Here is an 18,119-nt window from a genome sequence, read left to right on the forward strand (position 1 = left end):
TTTTCTCACGGCCAGTTATGTCAAATAATTTTAGTCAGTCACTCAGTCTACCCCAAACATCAGGCTGGGGTCTTTGATCTCTATCGCATCTGCACTCTTGTTCTAAAAAACATATTTGAGGCACAAACACATATTTGTGTTGTGTTTTGCATACATCAGATCTGGTTACCAGTACTGGCTCTATGGACATTGTCCTAAGCGATGTGAACTTTTCCTAAATCAAACATGATTTAGGTAGATTACATTTCACTGAGACGAGCTTGTTTGTTTTGGACACTGGTTCAAATACTGGTCTTCTGAGCAACTTCATGTCTCCAAAACACTTTTACCAAGTCAGATATTCCCATTTACATCACATTCAGCAGAACAATACACGTGTTTTCTTTACTGCCTGGCTTGGGTTAGGTCTGCTATTATATTAGCAAATTCATTCAACTAAGAGGAAAAAGACATACATTTCCAAAAAGCTCATCCAGATTTCAGAACATAAAGTATTCAATGGTTCACATTGGTGAGAGAGGAGGCTCAAATGCACGCCAAGGTGAATTTTAATAGTCAATAACAAAACCATGGCGCGATGGCCAGAAACGCACATGCATCATCACAAATTCAAAAAATGAATGCAGGACAACAGACAACATGTCCAGCTAGTGCATTTCTGTCGGATCCTGATCACCCGAGCCTAATGAGAGGACCTGTGAGTGAACAGTCACATGAATGGGTGCCACCCGGGTGACATGTGCAGGACCAAAGTCAAAACCAATGGACAAATGACATAGCTACATTCACAAAGATAAAAAATATACATAAAGCAAAATAAAAGAATTTTAAAAAGTAATCCTATAAGGTATGGTCAGTCAGTGGAGTGAGAGGCTAAAATGGGGGGAAATGTGCTCATGTGCATCGTTTACTTTCTTGCTGCAATACACAGTGACATCAGAAATGCAATTCACTCGCAGCTTTAACTTCACTACATTACGAAGCCAAAAACACCACTGTGTTCTCTACTACAAGCATGGGACCATTAAGGAAGAAGGTGCTACTGAGGTCCCCGGGCCCCTTTTGCGGGTGCCCACTGCTCACCAAGGGTGTTTTATATAAAGCTCATTAAAGATCGTGTTCTGCGCCTTTGACCTCACACTTGTGAATAAGCCCCGAGCTTCAGCACATAGCGCTACTCTTAGCGCCATTTACATCAGGGCCGCTGTTGTTGTGTGAAAACGTGAGGCTGGAATGCAGCGCTTGGCAGTCGTCCTGACCAGATCCCGCCCCCAGTTCATTATGCTCCATAAGGGGAACAAGGACAGGGTATTCCTGTACCGTAGCTTGGAGTAGACAGACATAGTGTGGATAAAATCGCGCTGACGGCAGCAGAGAAACTGAAGCGAACGTGCAAGCCGAGTCTATGACACATGGACGAGATCAAGGGCAAGGACACACACACACACCAGGATTGCAAAGAAAACAGTGCAAAACCACCCCATTCAGCATTTACACAGCAATACACATTCAACTGCAGCCATGCTCACTGGTTCATTGATGAATACATTTTTTTAATTCATAAAGACTCAATTGTTTGAATTTTGTGTTGAAAGGAATGAAAGTGATATTTTGGGGCAAATGGAGGTACTGGGCCATATTTCCTACCTTGCATTAGACTCAACACTATGCATGCAACAAGGAAACACTCATTTTAAAGCAACTTTAAATAATCTGCGCCACAGGGTGCAATAAGGCATGTGACATCTCAGGAACTGTCCACCAATGAACAATGATAACATTATACATAAAAATAGGTTATTCTAGCCATAGTATGGTCAACACATTAATTCATCATTCATGGAGGAATTTGAACCCATTCCTTCATAGAAAACAACTTCAACTCTGGGTTGTTTGTGGATTTCCAACCATGAACTGCCTTTCTGCAACATTTTTACAGGTTTAAGGTCAGGACACAAACTTTTATTTTTCTTTAACCATTCTTTGGAAGAATTATTCGAGGGTATCATCTAGCTGCATGACGCACCATTTTTTTGACCCTGACCTTTCACAGCCTAATCAAAGTTTTTCTTCCGAATTCCCCTTTGTCCATGTCATGAAATTTTTTCAGTAGAACGGGGTACGTGCTTTTGTCTGATTATCATCCCGTTGATAGAAAATCCCATATTAACTGTCATCCTCCTAGATGTCCACATACTTTGTTACTGATAGATTTGAAATTGAAAATTGTATAATGTCCCTTTTCTTCTTTGAGAGCTTGTGCAGGGGGAGTGTTAGAATTAGGACTATAGTCCATCATGCCAACACAACACACACACACACACACAAAAACACAGACAGAGCAACACTGCATCCCTGTCTGGTCAGCGTCACTGAGAAGAACAGACTGACCTCTCACACATAAACATGGTGTCTCCAGGTCACAGCATCACACACAGACATGTACCACGTACGCACACAGGAACTCTGCAAGCCCTCGAATAACGACTCCTCTGCCTCTGTGCACACCACCTGACCAGAGCAGTCCGAGATGAAAGGCCGCTTTATTAACCCACATTTCCAAACCTCTCACAGACATCAGCACCACAGCAAACTGCCTTGTCTCATCAGGCCAGTCGGGCTTTGGAAGGATTTGTCCTCACCTCCCCCAGATCATCAACCACCGCTACAGGGACATTCCAGCCCGTTAGATAAAACCCAGGCCTGGAGTAAATGTTACATCAGAGTACAATGTCCCAGTGATTCAGACACACAAAAAAGACTTTTTTATATACTTGGGAAAAACAAGTGGTGCAATAGATGCTTCAAAGGTGATAATAGGGAAGGACATAAAATGTCGTTGCTCAGCTATATGAGCTTGTTTTACTCTGTACGGAGCATTCTGATGTCTCATTTTTGCGTGTGGCACTCAATCATCACTCAATCAAAAACATCAGTTTACAACCTCAAACCACACTTTACCGCTCATGAAAATAAATATGTAAATAAATAAATCCCTCATATGCTTCCCAATTACTTGGTTATCCTTTCCCAACAAAGGCAGCTTTGTGAATATGGGTCATGAGTGGGAGGGAGTGACAGACAGTATGAAATATAAAAAGCATTTATTTGTAGGCTTCTGTTTCACTAAAAACAGCACATTAACAGTAGGAACTTGTTTTGTGCCTGGAATCCCCCTCTCGCCAGCATGCATTTCAGAAACAATATATGTGCTAAAGCAAAATTTGCACGGTTGTAATCAGAAAAATATATATTTTTATTCAGCTGACACTATGGTAGTTACAGGAAGTTCAGCTTCAACATAAAAATGGTCTTTTGAGGGGCAACAGGGGCAAAATATACATATTATTATAAATTCAACAAGTCAAAACAGCATTGTGAAAAACTGTCCTCCACAACGCCTATGAAAACCTTGTACAATTTTTCAGGCAAATATTCCTGGTGTGAGTAAATAAAGGGAATCTTGGTTAATCTCCTCCCATGACCTTTGAAGTCATTTCAGGTTTCCTCCAAGATCCCAAATTCACTTTCTCCACTAGCAGTCACTCTCACTCACTCACTATCCATAACTGCTCATAAGCTGCTGGAGTGCGTCCCTTCACAGGGCACACACACAGTCACCAATTCACCCAGTGTGCAAGCCTTTGGAGGAAACTGGAGAACCCAGAGGAAACCCATGCCAACATGGGGAGAGCATGCAAACTCCGCACACGCACGGTCCGGGGATCAAACCCACAACTTTAGAGGTGTGAGGCCAAAATATTTAATTGGGATTTAACACTGTAATTACAGAAAAATGAGGTGTGCCATCTTGCAACAACCTGTCGGAATAAAACTATGCACAACAAAGAACTTGAGCATGCAATTACGTAGCAATGCACGTCATGTGGGCCGCATCCCATAAACACTAACGAACACACGTCCAGCCAACCGGGCCTCGTTCGTCATTGGAGACTTGGAAAGGCTGCCTCAGCAATAAGCGCACAATGGCTCACAGTGTAGCACTGAGGTTTACGCCTTCAACCCTGGCAGTGCCATCGTCGTCTTTAGACGTACTTGGCCGCCGACGCCGTCCAGTATTTAGCGGCTAACTGGTCCCCAGAGGAAGTATGGAATGTTGAATCTAGCAGTGTGTGCTTGTGTGTGTTTGTGTGTCTAGGGTGGTTGCATAAACGTACCTTTCCGCCACAAATGTTTTTTTCCCCGGGACGCTGTAATTAACAAATTGCCGCAAAGCAGCAATTTCCTTTTAGTTTTAAAATTGTACAATAATTGCCCTTCATTCCTTTCTGCCTGTTGGACAATCTGATACTATTGTGTCCCTGTGTAGCTCCAGGGACTCTGAGCAGGCTGAAGGGGGCAGGGGAAGAGTTGAGGGTCTGAGGACAAAACGGTGATCTTTAATGCTCACGCTCTATCAATGCCACCGACATCCAATAAGAAAAGAGGAACAACAGTCAGTCCATTAAAAAAGAAGCAGAAAGACAGACAGGAAGAAGCTCTCTCTTTTGAGGAGGAGGAAGAGAAAGGCTTCCTTGATTAGATAACTGAGCAACATCTTGACTGTATAATGGCAGTCTGGCTCTTCCTGCATTGTGCAATTGCAGATGGTGTTTGGCGTGTCTGAGAACTTTTAACTCAGACAAAGACACTTTCAAGTGATTATTACAAATAGTTATTACATACACACCAGAGTGCATGACTAAATGAGATTTCAAACACAGAGACTGAGAATTTGATTTGAGTTATTACTCTAGCCATATTCCTCAACCACTGTTTCTCAATTACAGGCATATCATTATATAACAGATGCACTTACTCTTTAAAATTAAGGCTCTGCTAATACAAAGAAGTGTGATTAGAGTAAAAACTGTTATTATGTAATTCATTATTTAAAAATGGACAAAAAAACACTAATTTGATGCTTGATGTCAGTTTTACAGTTAATGACTTCCATAATCATATCCATAATGATTAGCAAAGGAAGATGTGTACTAAAAGGTATGAAAATGCAGGTAGAGGCACTTAGCGACAGACAAGCCCAGAGATAAGTGGAGAGCAATTAGACAGGTGGCATGACGACGCAGGCAATGATGGCCTGTGAAAGGCCAATTGTGATATTCAGGAAGAGGGCGCTTCGGTCGGAAGAGATGATCTACTATAATCAAAGTGAAGAAAGAGGGACTACGGCACCATTTCATACGTGTGGAGCTGAGGGCCCCGTTACACCCACTAAATGAAGCAACAAAAAAATTTGTACTAATAATAAAAAAATACAAAACACACAAATATGATACGCAAAGCTGTTGATCTATTTATTGTAGATATCATTTTGTGTATTCTTCCTCTTCCTTTGGCTTATCCTATTAGATGCCACCACAGCGCGTCACCTGGTGTGGTTGTCTGCACAATCGACCTGACAAAGGTTTTACACCCTCCACATTTATCCAGGCTTGGGACCGGCACCAAGAAACAGTGCCTCCCCAGTGGCTGGGTGGCTTTGTGTATATAAATATCCCAATGTATATGGAGAGAGACACACCTGTTGGGCACTCCTGCCACATGACCTTTTGGCCCTGGGTAATGCCAGTACCTAGACGTGTACCTACTAACAAGTAGCTGTCCAAATGCTATCCCATTTCATCATAAATATTCCACAACAACCCCGGCACTCAGACATGATCAATTAATTAGGTTCAAATAAGCACAAGTTATTCCCTCCCTCCCCTCCCCTGATTGTACATTGTAAGGGTGGTTTTCAAGCATGTCTCTGACCTCTCATGAACCCAAATGAGTCAAGCTTCAAAAGGTGGCCAATGCACTGAACCTGTTCCGTTATCTGCATCAGAATCTCTAGTCTTTGGGTGCTCGTACTGCAGGACCTGCTGTCTGCACTCTCCAATGTAGTGACAGAATTAAGTCCATTTGTGCCGAAGAAAGGGGGAGGAGCCAGGCACAGAGGAGTTCCACAACGCTTTTACAATAGGTCAAACCATCATGAAGGATCAAGCTTTGGGAAAGGGGGAAGTGGAGACGGGAAAAGGGAAGGTTCTCACTCACACAGGGACACCCCACAGAAGACCAGACCTGAAACAAAAACATAAGACAGTTAAGTGGCTGAGAGCACTAGGCCTCTCCTTTCACTTTACTCAGAACACTGATGCAGGACACCTTTTATAGTGAAGTCAAGTGGGAAATCAAGAGACAGCGTAGCCTGCACTCAGTGCTCCGCAACCTACTGTGCGATGTGTGCAATCCTCGGGGGATCTGCCATGACAACATCTGGCCAACATGGGGCAGTGGGGGCCTAGCGGTTAAGGAAGCGCTGAGCAAAGCACCGTCCCCACTCACTGCTCCCCGGGCGCCTGTCATGGCTGCCCACTGCTCACTAAGGGTGATGGGTTAAAAGCAGAGGACATATTTCATTGTGTGCACCGTGTGCTGTGCTGCAGTGTTGCACAATGACAATCACTTCACTTTCTTTCTTCAAATATCCTTCATTGTTTAAATCAACATGCCGATCCAATGCACTCTGCACTAGGGTACCACAAGGTTCAGTACTGTGAACCCTTCTCTTTTCAAAAGTCTTACAATAAACTTTTCACTTCTAATGCCTACTATGACTATGTTTATCTCTCACCTTGGCCACTGCAGTGCTCTCCTAACAGCATTGACAGTAAAACATTTACAAATGAGCTTGATTTGTATAAGTAACAGCCAATATAAAACCAATATAAAAAGCAACAGATTTTGGCCCTTTTTTTCTTATGAAGAATGTATGTGTCTTGTTTTGTTGGATTATGTGAGTGTGAACTCCGGTTTGCATTTTGGAAAAACAATAATAATATTAATGACCACTGCACGTTCTATCCTGTGGTATGCAGTAATAGGTTTATGCACACTCTCAGAGATGACTGTGTTTCTCATTGGGTATTTACCGGTCACAGCAAATTGACATTTATTTGTTCTTAATATTTCTCCTTATAATGAACTGAATTAGAAGGAATGCCTCAAAGCCAGGATGAAGGAAAACACAGTTGTCTGTTTCTCCCTCACTGAGCTGGGTGATGAAGGTGGGATGAACCAGTCAGGGGCTATTGGCTGCGTGAGTGAAAGATCTTTTTTACCAAATGAGTCGTGACCACAACATAAAGACCCTGACATGCCAGAACCTAATTGAGCACCAAACTGTTCAAGCAGATATTGGGTTACATCACACGGAGATGCATCAGTTTATGAACATCTCCTTGGAGGCGTTTGAACCTGTACAGTTGTTGAGTAGATTGACACAACTTAACCACCACAAACAACTCTGCATCAATAAGGAGGGTTCAAAGGGAAGAGCTGGGTCCCAGTTCAAATGTCAAGCAGCCATGCAGTTCATTTAGAGGACACGGACAGCTTTGTGGCTTTTAACTTCTTTAACACACAAAAACACAGAGTATCACCATGTTGAACTTTACCCCATTTGGGATAATTACCGATGTGTTGGTCATGTGACGACTTGATAGGATTTCTAACGCGTTTGCATGCAGTGCGGGCTGCAGCCAAGCTATTCAATAGCAAATCCTTCATTATGCCCAGAATAAAAAAAACAGCATTACAAACAAAAGGGTGTTTTTTTCCCCGTTTATTCAGGTTTTTCAGCTGCACCATCATGTGTTGCGCCTTGACCGATTGGTGTGCATCAGAGTTATATAACCTGTTTAGGTAATTCTCAGCAACAGTGATCATATGAGAGAGGTTGTCTGCACGTCTCTTAAACCAGCACAGCTTGACGAATCATTTTCATGTGATAATACTCAGGCTTACAAAGCTTGAAATGAAAAGAAGATAAAAAGTAACCCTCAGGGATTTTCCCGTTGTCTTAGGCTAGAGCCTGGTGTGAAAATTCTATTCCATTTAATAAATATGTGATTATCACTAATAAATATATGCATATTCATATGTATTTTATATAAAACTAAAATACACAACAAAAAAGATTAGATTTAAATACTGAATGTTTTTTGTTTGCTAGACACCTTTGCTAATTTGACCAAAATGTATTTATGTCAAAATTGTCAGAATTACTGATTTTTGTAATATTCTGTAAAAATATGTTCAGAATTGGGAAATTAAATATCTGCAAATATTAATTTCTTAATTTTCAGGTCTTATTATTTCAAATGCATTGTGTGTAACCAGCTTTAGACGTTAACATAATTTGAATTTGTACTTCATGTTTTGCACATGTACTTATTCGTCGATATTTGTCGAATTACCGATTTGTCGCGGAACTGCAGTCACCGCGCTCCTTGATGACGCAGATTTCACGCGCCAGCCGCCACTTCCGCCTAGCTGCAAAAATGGCGGCGATAGAGCTGGAAGATGATGCAGAGGACTATTCTTTTTTACCTTCAATTCATGATATTCTAAAAAGGTGCGTAATATTTCATACCGTTGCCTTAATGTGAGGTGTGCGTTTATGAAGGCCGCGTTTGTTTCTCTTGCTTGGGAACAGCATGGACAAGGACAGCCAAGACGTCCACCAGGAACTGATCAAGCTCAAGACGAAGATCCAGGAGGCCCGTGAGCAAATTCTGGCCATGCCAGGGATCGAGAGCACCCCGGATGAGCAGCAGCAGCAGCTGCGGACGCTCAGGGAGCAAGTGCGAACTAAAAACCAGCTACTGCACAAGTACAAGGGCTTGTGCATGTTCGACATCCCCAAATCGTAACGCTCGCCACGCATGGGAATGGTGTTTGCGTTGGAACGAAATCTCCACCGAACTCTCGCGGTCTTTTGGAACGGTGTGAATTAGATGTGTGTGTGTGTGTGTCTATCATGTTTTTGTTTTGTTGATATATTAAAGCCTAGTTTTTATTATTTGTCGTTGCTGTGTTTTTTTGCCGCCCGATATTTCAGCCCACTTCGGGCTAGAGGGATGTCGGGACCGGAGAGCTATAAATCCTCCAGGCGACCAGTAGGAGGCACGATCGGATTAAGGACGGTGTTTAGTAGGGGTGTGTGATGTTCAGGTTGGTATCGGCGGCACCGACACTTTTTACAAAATAACTAAACGTGTTTGGAAAGCCTAAATAAAAAGTGAAGGTCCTCCTTGTCTTGGGTACTGAGCTGCTTGAGGGGTGGGTTGACACCGCCCCTTTCTTTGACGTCACATTGATATGTGGGAAGCAGCATTTCTACCTGGAAGGTGGTACTGAAAGTTATTGAGCGAAAATATCGATCTGATACTAATACCAACTTGGTATCGATATTTTGGATCGATACGCACGTGTGTGTGATGCGGGTGTGCTTAAAAGTGAAGTAACATTGAGATGATGCGCGTCTTTTTAATGCTGTGACAACCATGCACTTGTAAGTAACTGAAGGGTAGTGATTGTCCTTGTGAAACACTGCAGCATAGCACATGGTGACACAATTGTGTCCTCTGCTTTTATCCATCACCATGGGCAGCTGGGAGCAGCGTGTGTCACCTTGGCAGTTCAGGATTTGAACCCACGACCTTCCTCTAGACCACCACTGCCCCAGTGGCAATTAGCTCATTAGTGACTTCTTGTTAATGAAGCAACCAATTCAATCTCAATACAATAAATAATGTACTACAGATGTGTGCAAATGTACATGACTTTTTATTACTACTTTATTACTACTTACCAATTTCAATTTAACATCCAGTCTTCAGGACCGTGAGAGGTGTTAAAAAAAAAAGTGCAGCCCAGTTTAGGGTGAAAAGCATGCGATCAGATCGGTACAATATTTTACATAATCATTTCAGACTTAGTGGACCTTGAACTAAAAGACTTTTAATTGGACAATTTTGTTTTATTGAACTAGGCCAATTTGTGGAAATAATGTTAATTTAAGAGTCTATTAAAGTCTTTTCAGATATTAGTGGTTAAAATTGTGTGTGATGGTAGTGCTTTGTGTAGATGAAGATCAGAGGTTGGTGATCGAAGAGAACAAACAAGAACAAGAGATTTGAGTTTGAAATTTGTATTTTTTTCTCTTTGCAAAAAAAAAAAAAGTGTCAGCATTTTACATAGAAGAATAAATATACATTCACATATTTGTTCAAACAGCAATAAAACATTCAAGTTTGGAATCTGTAATAATACAAAAAAAAAACCAAAGAGGAAATTGTAAACAGTTGGTCATTTTCCAACATTGCAACCCGGAGCTTTTTCTTCCACAGCTGGATAAAGGCAGATGTTAAAAACAAGCGCTTTACTTAAAATCTCGTTTTGTACACGTTTCTGTCCAGAGAGTCTCGCGAGATTGAAGCCCCGCCGCAGTTCTCGGGCGGGACGAGGGAGCGTCCTGCAGCGAAGCCGGAGCCTCGGCCCCGGCCCCGGCGCGAACCCCCGCCCGACTGCAACAACGTGGGGAGGCAGGAGAGCCTCCGCCGCTTCGGTTCTTCCCCCCACGGCGCTCCGGGTCTCAGCTGACCACGCACCTCTCCTTGTCCTTGCCCTGACTGGCCCCGACGGCCTTCTCCTTAATGTACATCAGGTCGCTGTGCACGCTGGGACGCCGGGCGAAGGGGGCCACCACGCCGTACGCGTCCCCGTCCTTCGGCTTCTTGTGCTTGAGGGACTTCCTGTGCAGCATGTCGCAGTACTGCGCCGAGACCTTGCGGTGGAGGTCGGGGCTCATCTCGTGGGGCAGCTTGGCCATGGTGAAGAGCCGCTGGAACATGAGGTCCACGTTCGCGTTCCTCTTGGCCGAGATCTCGAAGTAGGCGCACTGGTCGTCTCCGGCCACCAGCTGCTCGATCTCGTCCCTCTGGACCTCCCTGTAGAACTCGCGGTCGCCTTTGTTCCCGCAGATGACCAGGGGCACGTCGATGTTCTCTTTGGTCTTGTTTTTCAGGCAGGACTTGGTCTCGTATATCTGGCGCTTCAGGCGCTGGACCTCCTGAAAGGACTCCCGGTTGTCCAGGCTGAAGACCAGGATGAAGACGTCTCCTGAAAGGCAAGAAAACAAAAGCAAAACTTTTACTTTACTGCCACGTGCCCGGCCGCATCGATCCTGAAAAGGGAAAGTTGGGAGGATGCGCACCTGTCAGTATGGACAGTCTTCTCATGGCCGGGAAAGGATGGTTCCCAGAAGTATCCAGAATGTCCAGCTGGTACACGTCCCCCTTGATGCTGTAGAGTTTCCTGTGGAAGTCCTCGATGGTCGGCGTGTACTGCTCGTCGAACCTGCCGCTCAGGAAGCGGGACACGATCGCCGTTTTGCCAACTTTGGTGGAGCCCAGGATCACCATGCGGTAGCAGTTCTTGGCCGGGATGTCAAACTCGCTTTCCGGGGGCGACATTTTCTTAATCATGGCTGGGCGCTTCCACGACTTTTTAACGAGAAGAAGACGAAGAAGAAGAAGATATATATTCGTTGCTTTTCAGATGCTGGTCTGAGCTGGACGCGCGAGTTGCTCCTATTTAAAGGGGACTCGGGCCACGCCCCCCGGTGACGTCTGCGAGCGTGGAACGGACCGGGAATAAATAGGAAAACGGACCAGATGCTCCTTAATGCGTCAGGAGCGAAAGCAGCGAGATTCATTCGTACATTCAAATCCACTCGCCTTATTCTCCCCAAACCATGTGCAAAAAATTTAAATTGATGCTGAAAATGCCGAGTTGCCGAGTAAATGCTGATGCCATTCATTTTGCAAGCATAAAATCCCCGAACGCATTTATAAAAGCGCATTTTTTATGCCGTATAATAATATTAAGCAGAATCCGTTCGTGCCCGCAAAGCAACCACGATTCGTCAGGTTTAGAAGGAAAAAGACGCTTTTTGTTGCGGCCGCTAGGGGGCGCATGAGCAACGAACGGAGACGGAGGTCCAAAGGAATAAAAGCAGGTTGAGGTGTGTGTGCAGGTTACTGGACTGGTGCACAGCAACACACGAGCGAAGGAAAGCAACGTGAGAGGAGAATGCACGTACCTTACATTACAGCGCAACACAACACAGGCCAAATAGAGGCAAGATGAATGCGGTGTTAACATGCGGCGTGTGCCATCAATGCCGGTTCTGCCTATGAGTGGCAGTCGTAGAAACACCAGGCGTTACCAGCCTGAATGGAATGGCTCCTCGAACGATGCTCGAAGCTCATTTATTGGCTCTCAGGCAGGTAGAATCTTGAACCGGGCCTTGGGCGCTTGGATCGCACATCCTGCTGCTTCCTCCGGGGCTCGGAAGCGCACCACATCTGCATGAATACAGCTGATTGGCTTTGCAGTCCTCACACCTGGCATTCATCTTTTTTTTTTTTTTTCGCCGCAGAAGGCACTTGACAATTTTGCACACCCTCTGCACACCCATCATGGTTGCCGATCAGATGAGCCACAATGCAACACCCACCTGCCTGGCGGAGCTGCTGGCCTCATGCCTTCAAGCTTGCCGTGTTCTGCAGAACAGAAATAGTTGGTTAGCGAGTGCCAAGGTCAAAAGGCCCGGCCACGAGCGCCCAAGGCCCGGTTCAATAAATGTGCTCCCAGCCTCGTTCGAGGAGCCATTCCATTCAGACTGGTAATGCCGCTGCTTGTGTGTGCCTGGTGTTTCTATGATCGCCACTGAAAGAACAGCCAAGCAGAACCGGCGTTGTTCTGTGTAGATCGTACACGCTGCATGTTAACACCGCATTCATCTTAGCTAATAATAGTGCTTGTGTTGTAGCCTGTCCACAGGATGTCTGGTAGGTGCAGTGCTGGTGGCCAAAAAGTGGCCCGGTAATCAGAAGGATCCGCCAAGATGCCTCTGAGGTGCCACTGGGCAAATCACCGTCCCCACACACCTCTCCCCGGGCGCCTGTCATGGCTGCCCACTGCTCACCAAGGGTGATGGTTAAAAGCAGAGGACACATTTCGTCGTGTCACCATGTGCCGTGCTGCAGTGTATCACATTGACAATCACTTCACTGTCAAGGAAGTCTAAGGAGGGGCAGGGATAGGTGCGTGCTTACAGAACTCTAAAATCTCTAAATCTGGTCGAAATTTAAAACTTAAATCAAAACTTTGTCAATAGGAGCACTAATTAGTAATTAGTAATCGAAACAGATCTGAGCTGAGGATGTGAGATGCAGACCCCCCCCCTTCTTTTGTATTATATGTGTTTTTTTGGACTATTGCCTTGATAAAAACACCTCAGACCTTCACCCAAAGCCAAGTGTTCGGCCTCTGGGCATTATAATGCCTTGGTAAATCTTCACATCCCCAAGCACTAGAATGTGATGAACCTCCACCACATGTTACTGTATTTTTTTTTTTATTGAGTATTTTTTCTCTGTCTATAAACAATACACGGTATTCCTAATATATATTAGTATCAGATGAAATAATGGTACAGAGGCATTAGTCAACTGAAACAATAACCTGCACCAGACTACTTTTTATTGAGTTTCTTCCTAGCACCATTAGACTGAATAACTACTGAAAAGTGAATGTTCGTTATGGTTTTACAGTAGTTTTCGATATTTTCAGGGAGCATACACACACACACACACACACACGCACTGTTTTATCCCATTCTCTGGTTCATTTGCATTGTTAAATCACGGTGAAGGAACAGAACAGCACCATGTCTTCAGCCCAGCATCTTTAATATTTATCCTAATTTATAACTTGTTGGTTTGAAATGAACAGAGAAACAATTTCCCAAGGAGTCCTGGGAACATGCTGTAAATACGGGACTGGTGGGAAGACAACTTGAAAGCAATTCCCGAAATCCACTGACAACAGGGCAAGTCGTACCATGCGCCTTTGGCATTTAATATCAGTGCATGATTTCACTGGTGGTATCCAGGGATGATATTGCAGTCTAATGACTATCATGAATGATGCAGATTACTGCTATCATCGAACTGCGTTGTAATCGTATTAAACAGTTCCTTCATTTACAGTAAGTACCAATACAGTTTCCTCATGCAGTCCAGTGTTAAACAGGATAAAACTGTAGCGAAACTGTAATGGTAAGCGGTGCTCATGATTCCCAGGGAGCGTGGATAAAGTTCCAATAACGCTTCATTTGAGGTGTTCACCTGCCTGAGATCCACCACAATGAATATAGTTAGAGAGGAAATATGTTATTTTAATGGGAGTGTATGTGTGTGCATGCATCTTAGGATTCAGGAAACTGGACGACCGCCACCCTGCAGCCAGACCACTGCGGATGTCTGTCACTCATCAGGACCTCGATATCAAATAATATTTCACTGGGGACACTTTAACAGAGAGCCAGTCTTGTTCAGTGGACAATAATTTCCTGGCAAAGGTCACCCGTGAGTCAGTCGTGAGCATGTCCTTGAATAGGACACATCAGTACCACTTCACAACAACAACACCACAGTAGCAACTAGCAACACATACAATGAATCAAGTCAAGTTAATTTCATCCATAAATAGAACCAAAAAAGATTAATAATTGTGAGCAGTAGGCAGCCATCATCACACAGCCTGAGGAGCAGTGTGTGGGGATGGTACCTTGCTCAGGTGCCACCTTGACGGCTGGTGGACTCAAACCCGCGCCATACCGGTCACGTGCCCGCTTCCATAGACACTAGGCCACTGCTGCAATATTTATGGAAGTACAATGGGATTACAGCAGAACCTTAGAGGAAACCAGTGATATTCTCATCTAATCAGTAGAAATTAAATTGATTATTTGTTTATTTTATTTATATAAAATGTGCAATTCTGTATCTCACAGTTACATTACACAAGCTGAGATATGGAATGATTTCCTCAACAGTCAGGAAAAAGCAGGGTGTCCGATTTATACAACGACATCAGGATCACATAATACACACAAAAGTACATTGACACATATAGACACATTTTCATGACAGAATGCATTTTCTGACAAAAGAGCAATTCAAATGTCAATTGGAACGCAAGACGTCCCATCACACTGACCTTGGTTACTGTGACATTTGTTCTGTTGTTAGACGGGACACGAAACAATAAAAGACCCATTTTCATGAAATTATTCAATTTATTTGTAATAAGGATGAACACAACGACTTGCCTTGCCACACTGATGTATATGTAATATGTATATGTAAGTGGCACGCAGTTGCAGGTTTGTGATGTTCTTAAAAGGACCAATCTAACTTTATAGCCAAAATAAACCACTTAAAATGAGTTCAAACGCCACATTCTTTTTAGAATAATAATAAACAGTACATTTTCAATAATAGATAATAATTAAAATAGCTTAGTAGGATTGCACTAATTAGGCTTATTGACATATATAAATTAAAATCTCATTCACAGTTATTAAAATATACCACATTCTAAATTATTATGCAAGTCGTATATAAAAGATGACGTAATTTTTGTTTGGTGGCATTGTGATCCCAGAAATCTCAAACACCTGCGATAATTAGTTTGCCACGTGAGCCCAATTAAAGGAAAAACTACAGAGGAAAGATGCTTCACATCATTAAGCAGACCATCACTATCAAGCAATATGGGAAAGAAAGGGGATCTCGCTGTCTCTGAAAAGTGTCAAATAGCTGAACGCCTTAGGCAAAGGTATGAAAACCTTAGATATTTTATCACGCGGGACAAATACATTAAGAGAGCAGCTGCTAAAGTGCCATTACAAACCTCTGGAGTCCCACAAATATTAGGGTGTAGATCCTCAAGAGGCTTGCAGTTATGCATAAGCCTTCTATTCGGCCACCCCTAACCAACGCTCACAAGCAGAATCGGCTGCAGCGGGCCCATAAATACATTTTAAATGTTCACCGACGAGTGCCGTGCAACCCTGGATCGTCCAGATAGATGGAGTGGCGGATGGTTTGTGGACGACCTCCATTGTCCAACAAGGCTGCGATGTCAGCAAGGAGGTTGCAGTCATGTTTTGGGCCAGAATCATGGGGAGAGAGCTGGTCGGCCACTTTAGGGGCCCTGAAGGTGTAAAAATGACCTCTTTATGCATGAAATGTACCTCTGCATCATTGGATGCTGTGGGCATACTCATGGTGTGGCCCCCTGACCTCAGTCCTGTTGAGAACCTCTGAAGGATCTATAAAACCTTGTTGTGCATAATAATTGAGGAAAACTGCATTTTAATTTTTAAAATTTTGAACAAAAAATACTGTTATAATTGGGATGTTTGTTCATTAACATTCAAATTATACTTATACTGAACTATTTAGGAAAAATATAAACAGCCTTTTGTATCTGACATTTTCCGATTTTTCTAATAAAATGAAAGTTGTTCGTACACAGTAATATAATTGTTATTATATTGACTTAAATTGATGATATGAAGGTTTGATACTGCAGCACAGCCAAGCATTTCACCCTTTAGACAGCGAACATTCAATACTGCCTCCATCTGAGACGTACTTAGACAATAATGGTCAGGCAGACAGACTTTGAACCAGACACTTGATGAATGTGACATTAACAATAGTGAGGTAACAAAAAAAAAAAAAACTAAGACAGGCTTCTAAAGATGCTGTTGGTTAGTGTTTACATCTTTAATGCTGATTATGAAGATCCACAAGAGTGAACAACATGCAAACACAGGAAAGGTGGGTATCAATAATGCCTTCTGTCTCTCAAAAAAAAAAAAAAAGCTTAGAAAATAGTAACAATAATTTTAAAAATGATGATCCCGTCTTCTCCTCAGTCGTCACTCTCACTTAAGAGAAAGGGCCAGGCCTGGGATTCCGGAAACAGGGTGCGATGTTTGAACAAGCATGGGCGCACGCTTCATTTATGCTTGCAACGCTGGGCCCTCTGTCGATAGATTTCGTTGGTGAAAGGTCTGCAAATACGACAGAATAAACACTCATGTACCGCTCGTATAAGGTCGTACAAGGCTGTCACTGGCACCATATGTTTGTGTGTGTTGTGCGTGTGGGTGTGGGTGTGGAAGCGCTGCTCTGTGGAATAGTCGTGTGCACGTTTCGGGTAATTGACCACATCCCACTGATAACTTCATTTATTCAGGCTGGTATCAAGACTTTCAGGTACCAGCCCATGCACATGAAGAAACACGGTTACTGAAGTGAGAGATAAAGCTTGCATGTACACGTTTAGGGGCATGACCTGATGGCCCTGTGCTGCTGCATTAACACTTAAACTTTTCCTGACCTGCCATGAACTGTAACAGTCCTAATAGTACAGATATAGACCTAATAGAAGAGACCTACTTTCCCATGAGGAAGAGTCTGGAGAGGTGCAAAAGTGAAACACCAGTTCTGGGCACTCGTTTTTACCAGCACATACACTACCAGTCAAAGGTTTGGATGCACCTACTCATGTATGGGTCTTGAATTTTTTTACATTATAAAACAAAACTGATGGACTATGAAAAAACACACGTTAGGTTGCTTAATAAATAAATAAGTCGCTTCAAAAGCTTTTGCTGTGATTGCAGTATTTCACACTCTTGGCCTTTCTCGACCAGTTAGACAATGGGTATGGTTTCTGTATACCAGCCCAAAGGAGCCGTATTTTAGCATAGCTTCACTATCTTATGCGCTGATGACAACCTATGACACTACGTAGTGCTCAAACAGGATGCAGTGACGTCACAGGTGTGCAAAAAAAATTGTATTCTATGCACTTATTAATGAAAATGTGCACAACAGATCAGGCAGCCGGTACACACTGTGCACTGTGCCTTACATAACTGGCTTCATTCAGGCATTATATTATAATAGTATGACCTTTATATTTGTGACTTTTTCTGGTCACGCATTCGCGTGTGCAGCTTCAACGTTTCTACTAATAGTGAGTTATTCCTCACACTATGTTTTCATCAACTTTTAGCATATACAGCACATTTAGTATAGCTATAATTATTTTTTTCTTACTTTCCTGCTTTTACGCATGTATCATAACGTACAACTGTGTATTGTAACAGTATAATAATTATGTGTGTTATTCTTTAATGTCTACTTTAATTTCATGTCAACATCATTGCAACCATCAAGCCAAAAATCCTAATTAGGGCAAACTTAGCAGTATAACAAATTGATTTTGAATTCCTCTAACTCTGCAACATTATGTTGCACAATCACAATCCACCCGTTTTAGACTTTTTCCTTTTTTATAAAAATACATTAAAGTGAATCTTGTTGTTGACATAAATA

The 18,119-nt window shown here is 43.0% G+C and overlaps 3 protein-coding genes across 4 annotated transcripts in view; 1 reads left to right on the forward strand and 2 right to left on the reverse strand.

Annotated features, from left to right (window-relative positions):
* The first annotated feature begins 8,325 nt into the window (after positions 1-8,325).
* med9 (mediator complex subunit 9) lies at positions 8,326-8,871 on the forward strand. Its single transcript, XM_028970249.1, has 2 exons — positions 8,326-8,422; positions 8,504-8,871. Exons 1-2 carry the CDS (start codon positions 8,349-8,351, stop codon positions 8,718-8,720), a joined length of 291 nt encoding a protein of 96 aa, XP_028826082.1. The 5' UTR covers positions 8,326-8,348; the 3' UTR covers positions 8,721-8,871.
* Positions 8,872-10,039: 1,168 nt separating this feature from the next.
* rasd1 (RAS, dexamethasone-induced 1) lies at positions 10,040-12,098 on the reverse strand. Its single transcript, XM_028969854.1, has 2 exons — positions 11,066-12,098; positions 10,040-10,971 (listed from the first exon to the last, which is right to left on the reverse strand). Exons 1-2 carry the CDS (start codon positions 11,334-11,336, stop codon positions 10,445-10,447), a joined length of 798 nt encoding a protein of 265 aa, XP_028825687.1. The 5' UTR covers positions 11,337-12,098; the 3' UTR covers positions 10,040-10,444.
* A 987-nt stretch (positions 12,099-13,085) lies between these two features.
* Positions 13,086-18,119, reverse strand: part of pemt (phosphatidylethanolamine N-methyltransferase) — a 36,821-nt gene continuing 31,787 nt past the window's right edge. The window contains exon 6 of one of the 2 annotated variants that reach the window (XM_028970789.1): positions 13,086-16,786. In XM_028970789.1, coding sequence (XP_028826622.1) covers positions 16,732-16,786 — 55 coding nt within the window. In that variant the 3' untranslated portion in view covers positions 13,086-16,731. The remainder of the gene's footprint in view (positions 16,787-18,119) is intronic. The other variant, XM_028970788.1, reaches the window with a different exon arrangement.

This window comes from Denticeps clupeoides, chromosome 2, assembly GCF_900700375.1.
Source record: "Denticeps clupeoides chromosome 2, fDenClu1.1, whole genome shotgun sequence".
Lineage (NCBI taxonomy): Eukaryota > Metazoa > Chordata > Actinopteri > Clupeiformes > Denticipitidae > Denticeps > Denticeps clupeoides.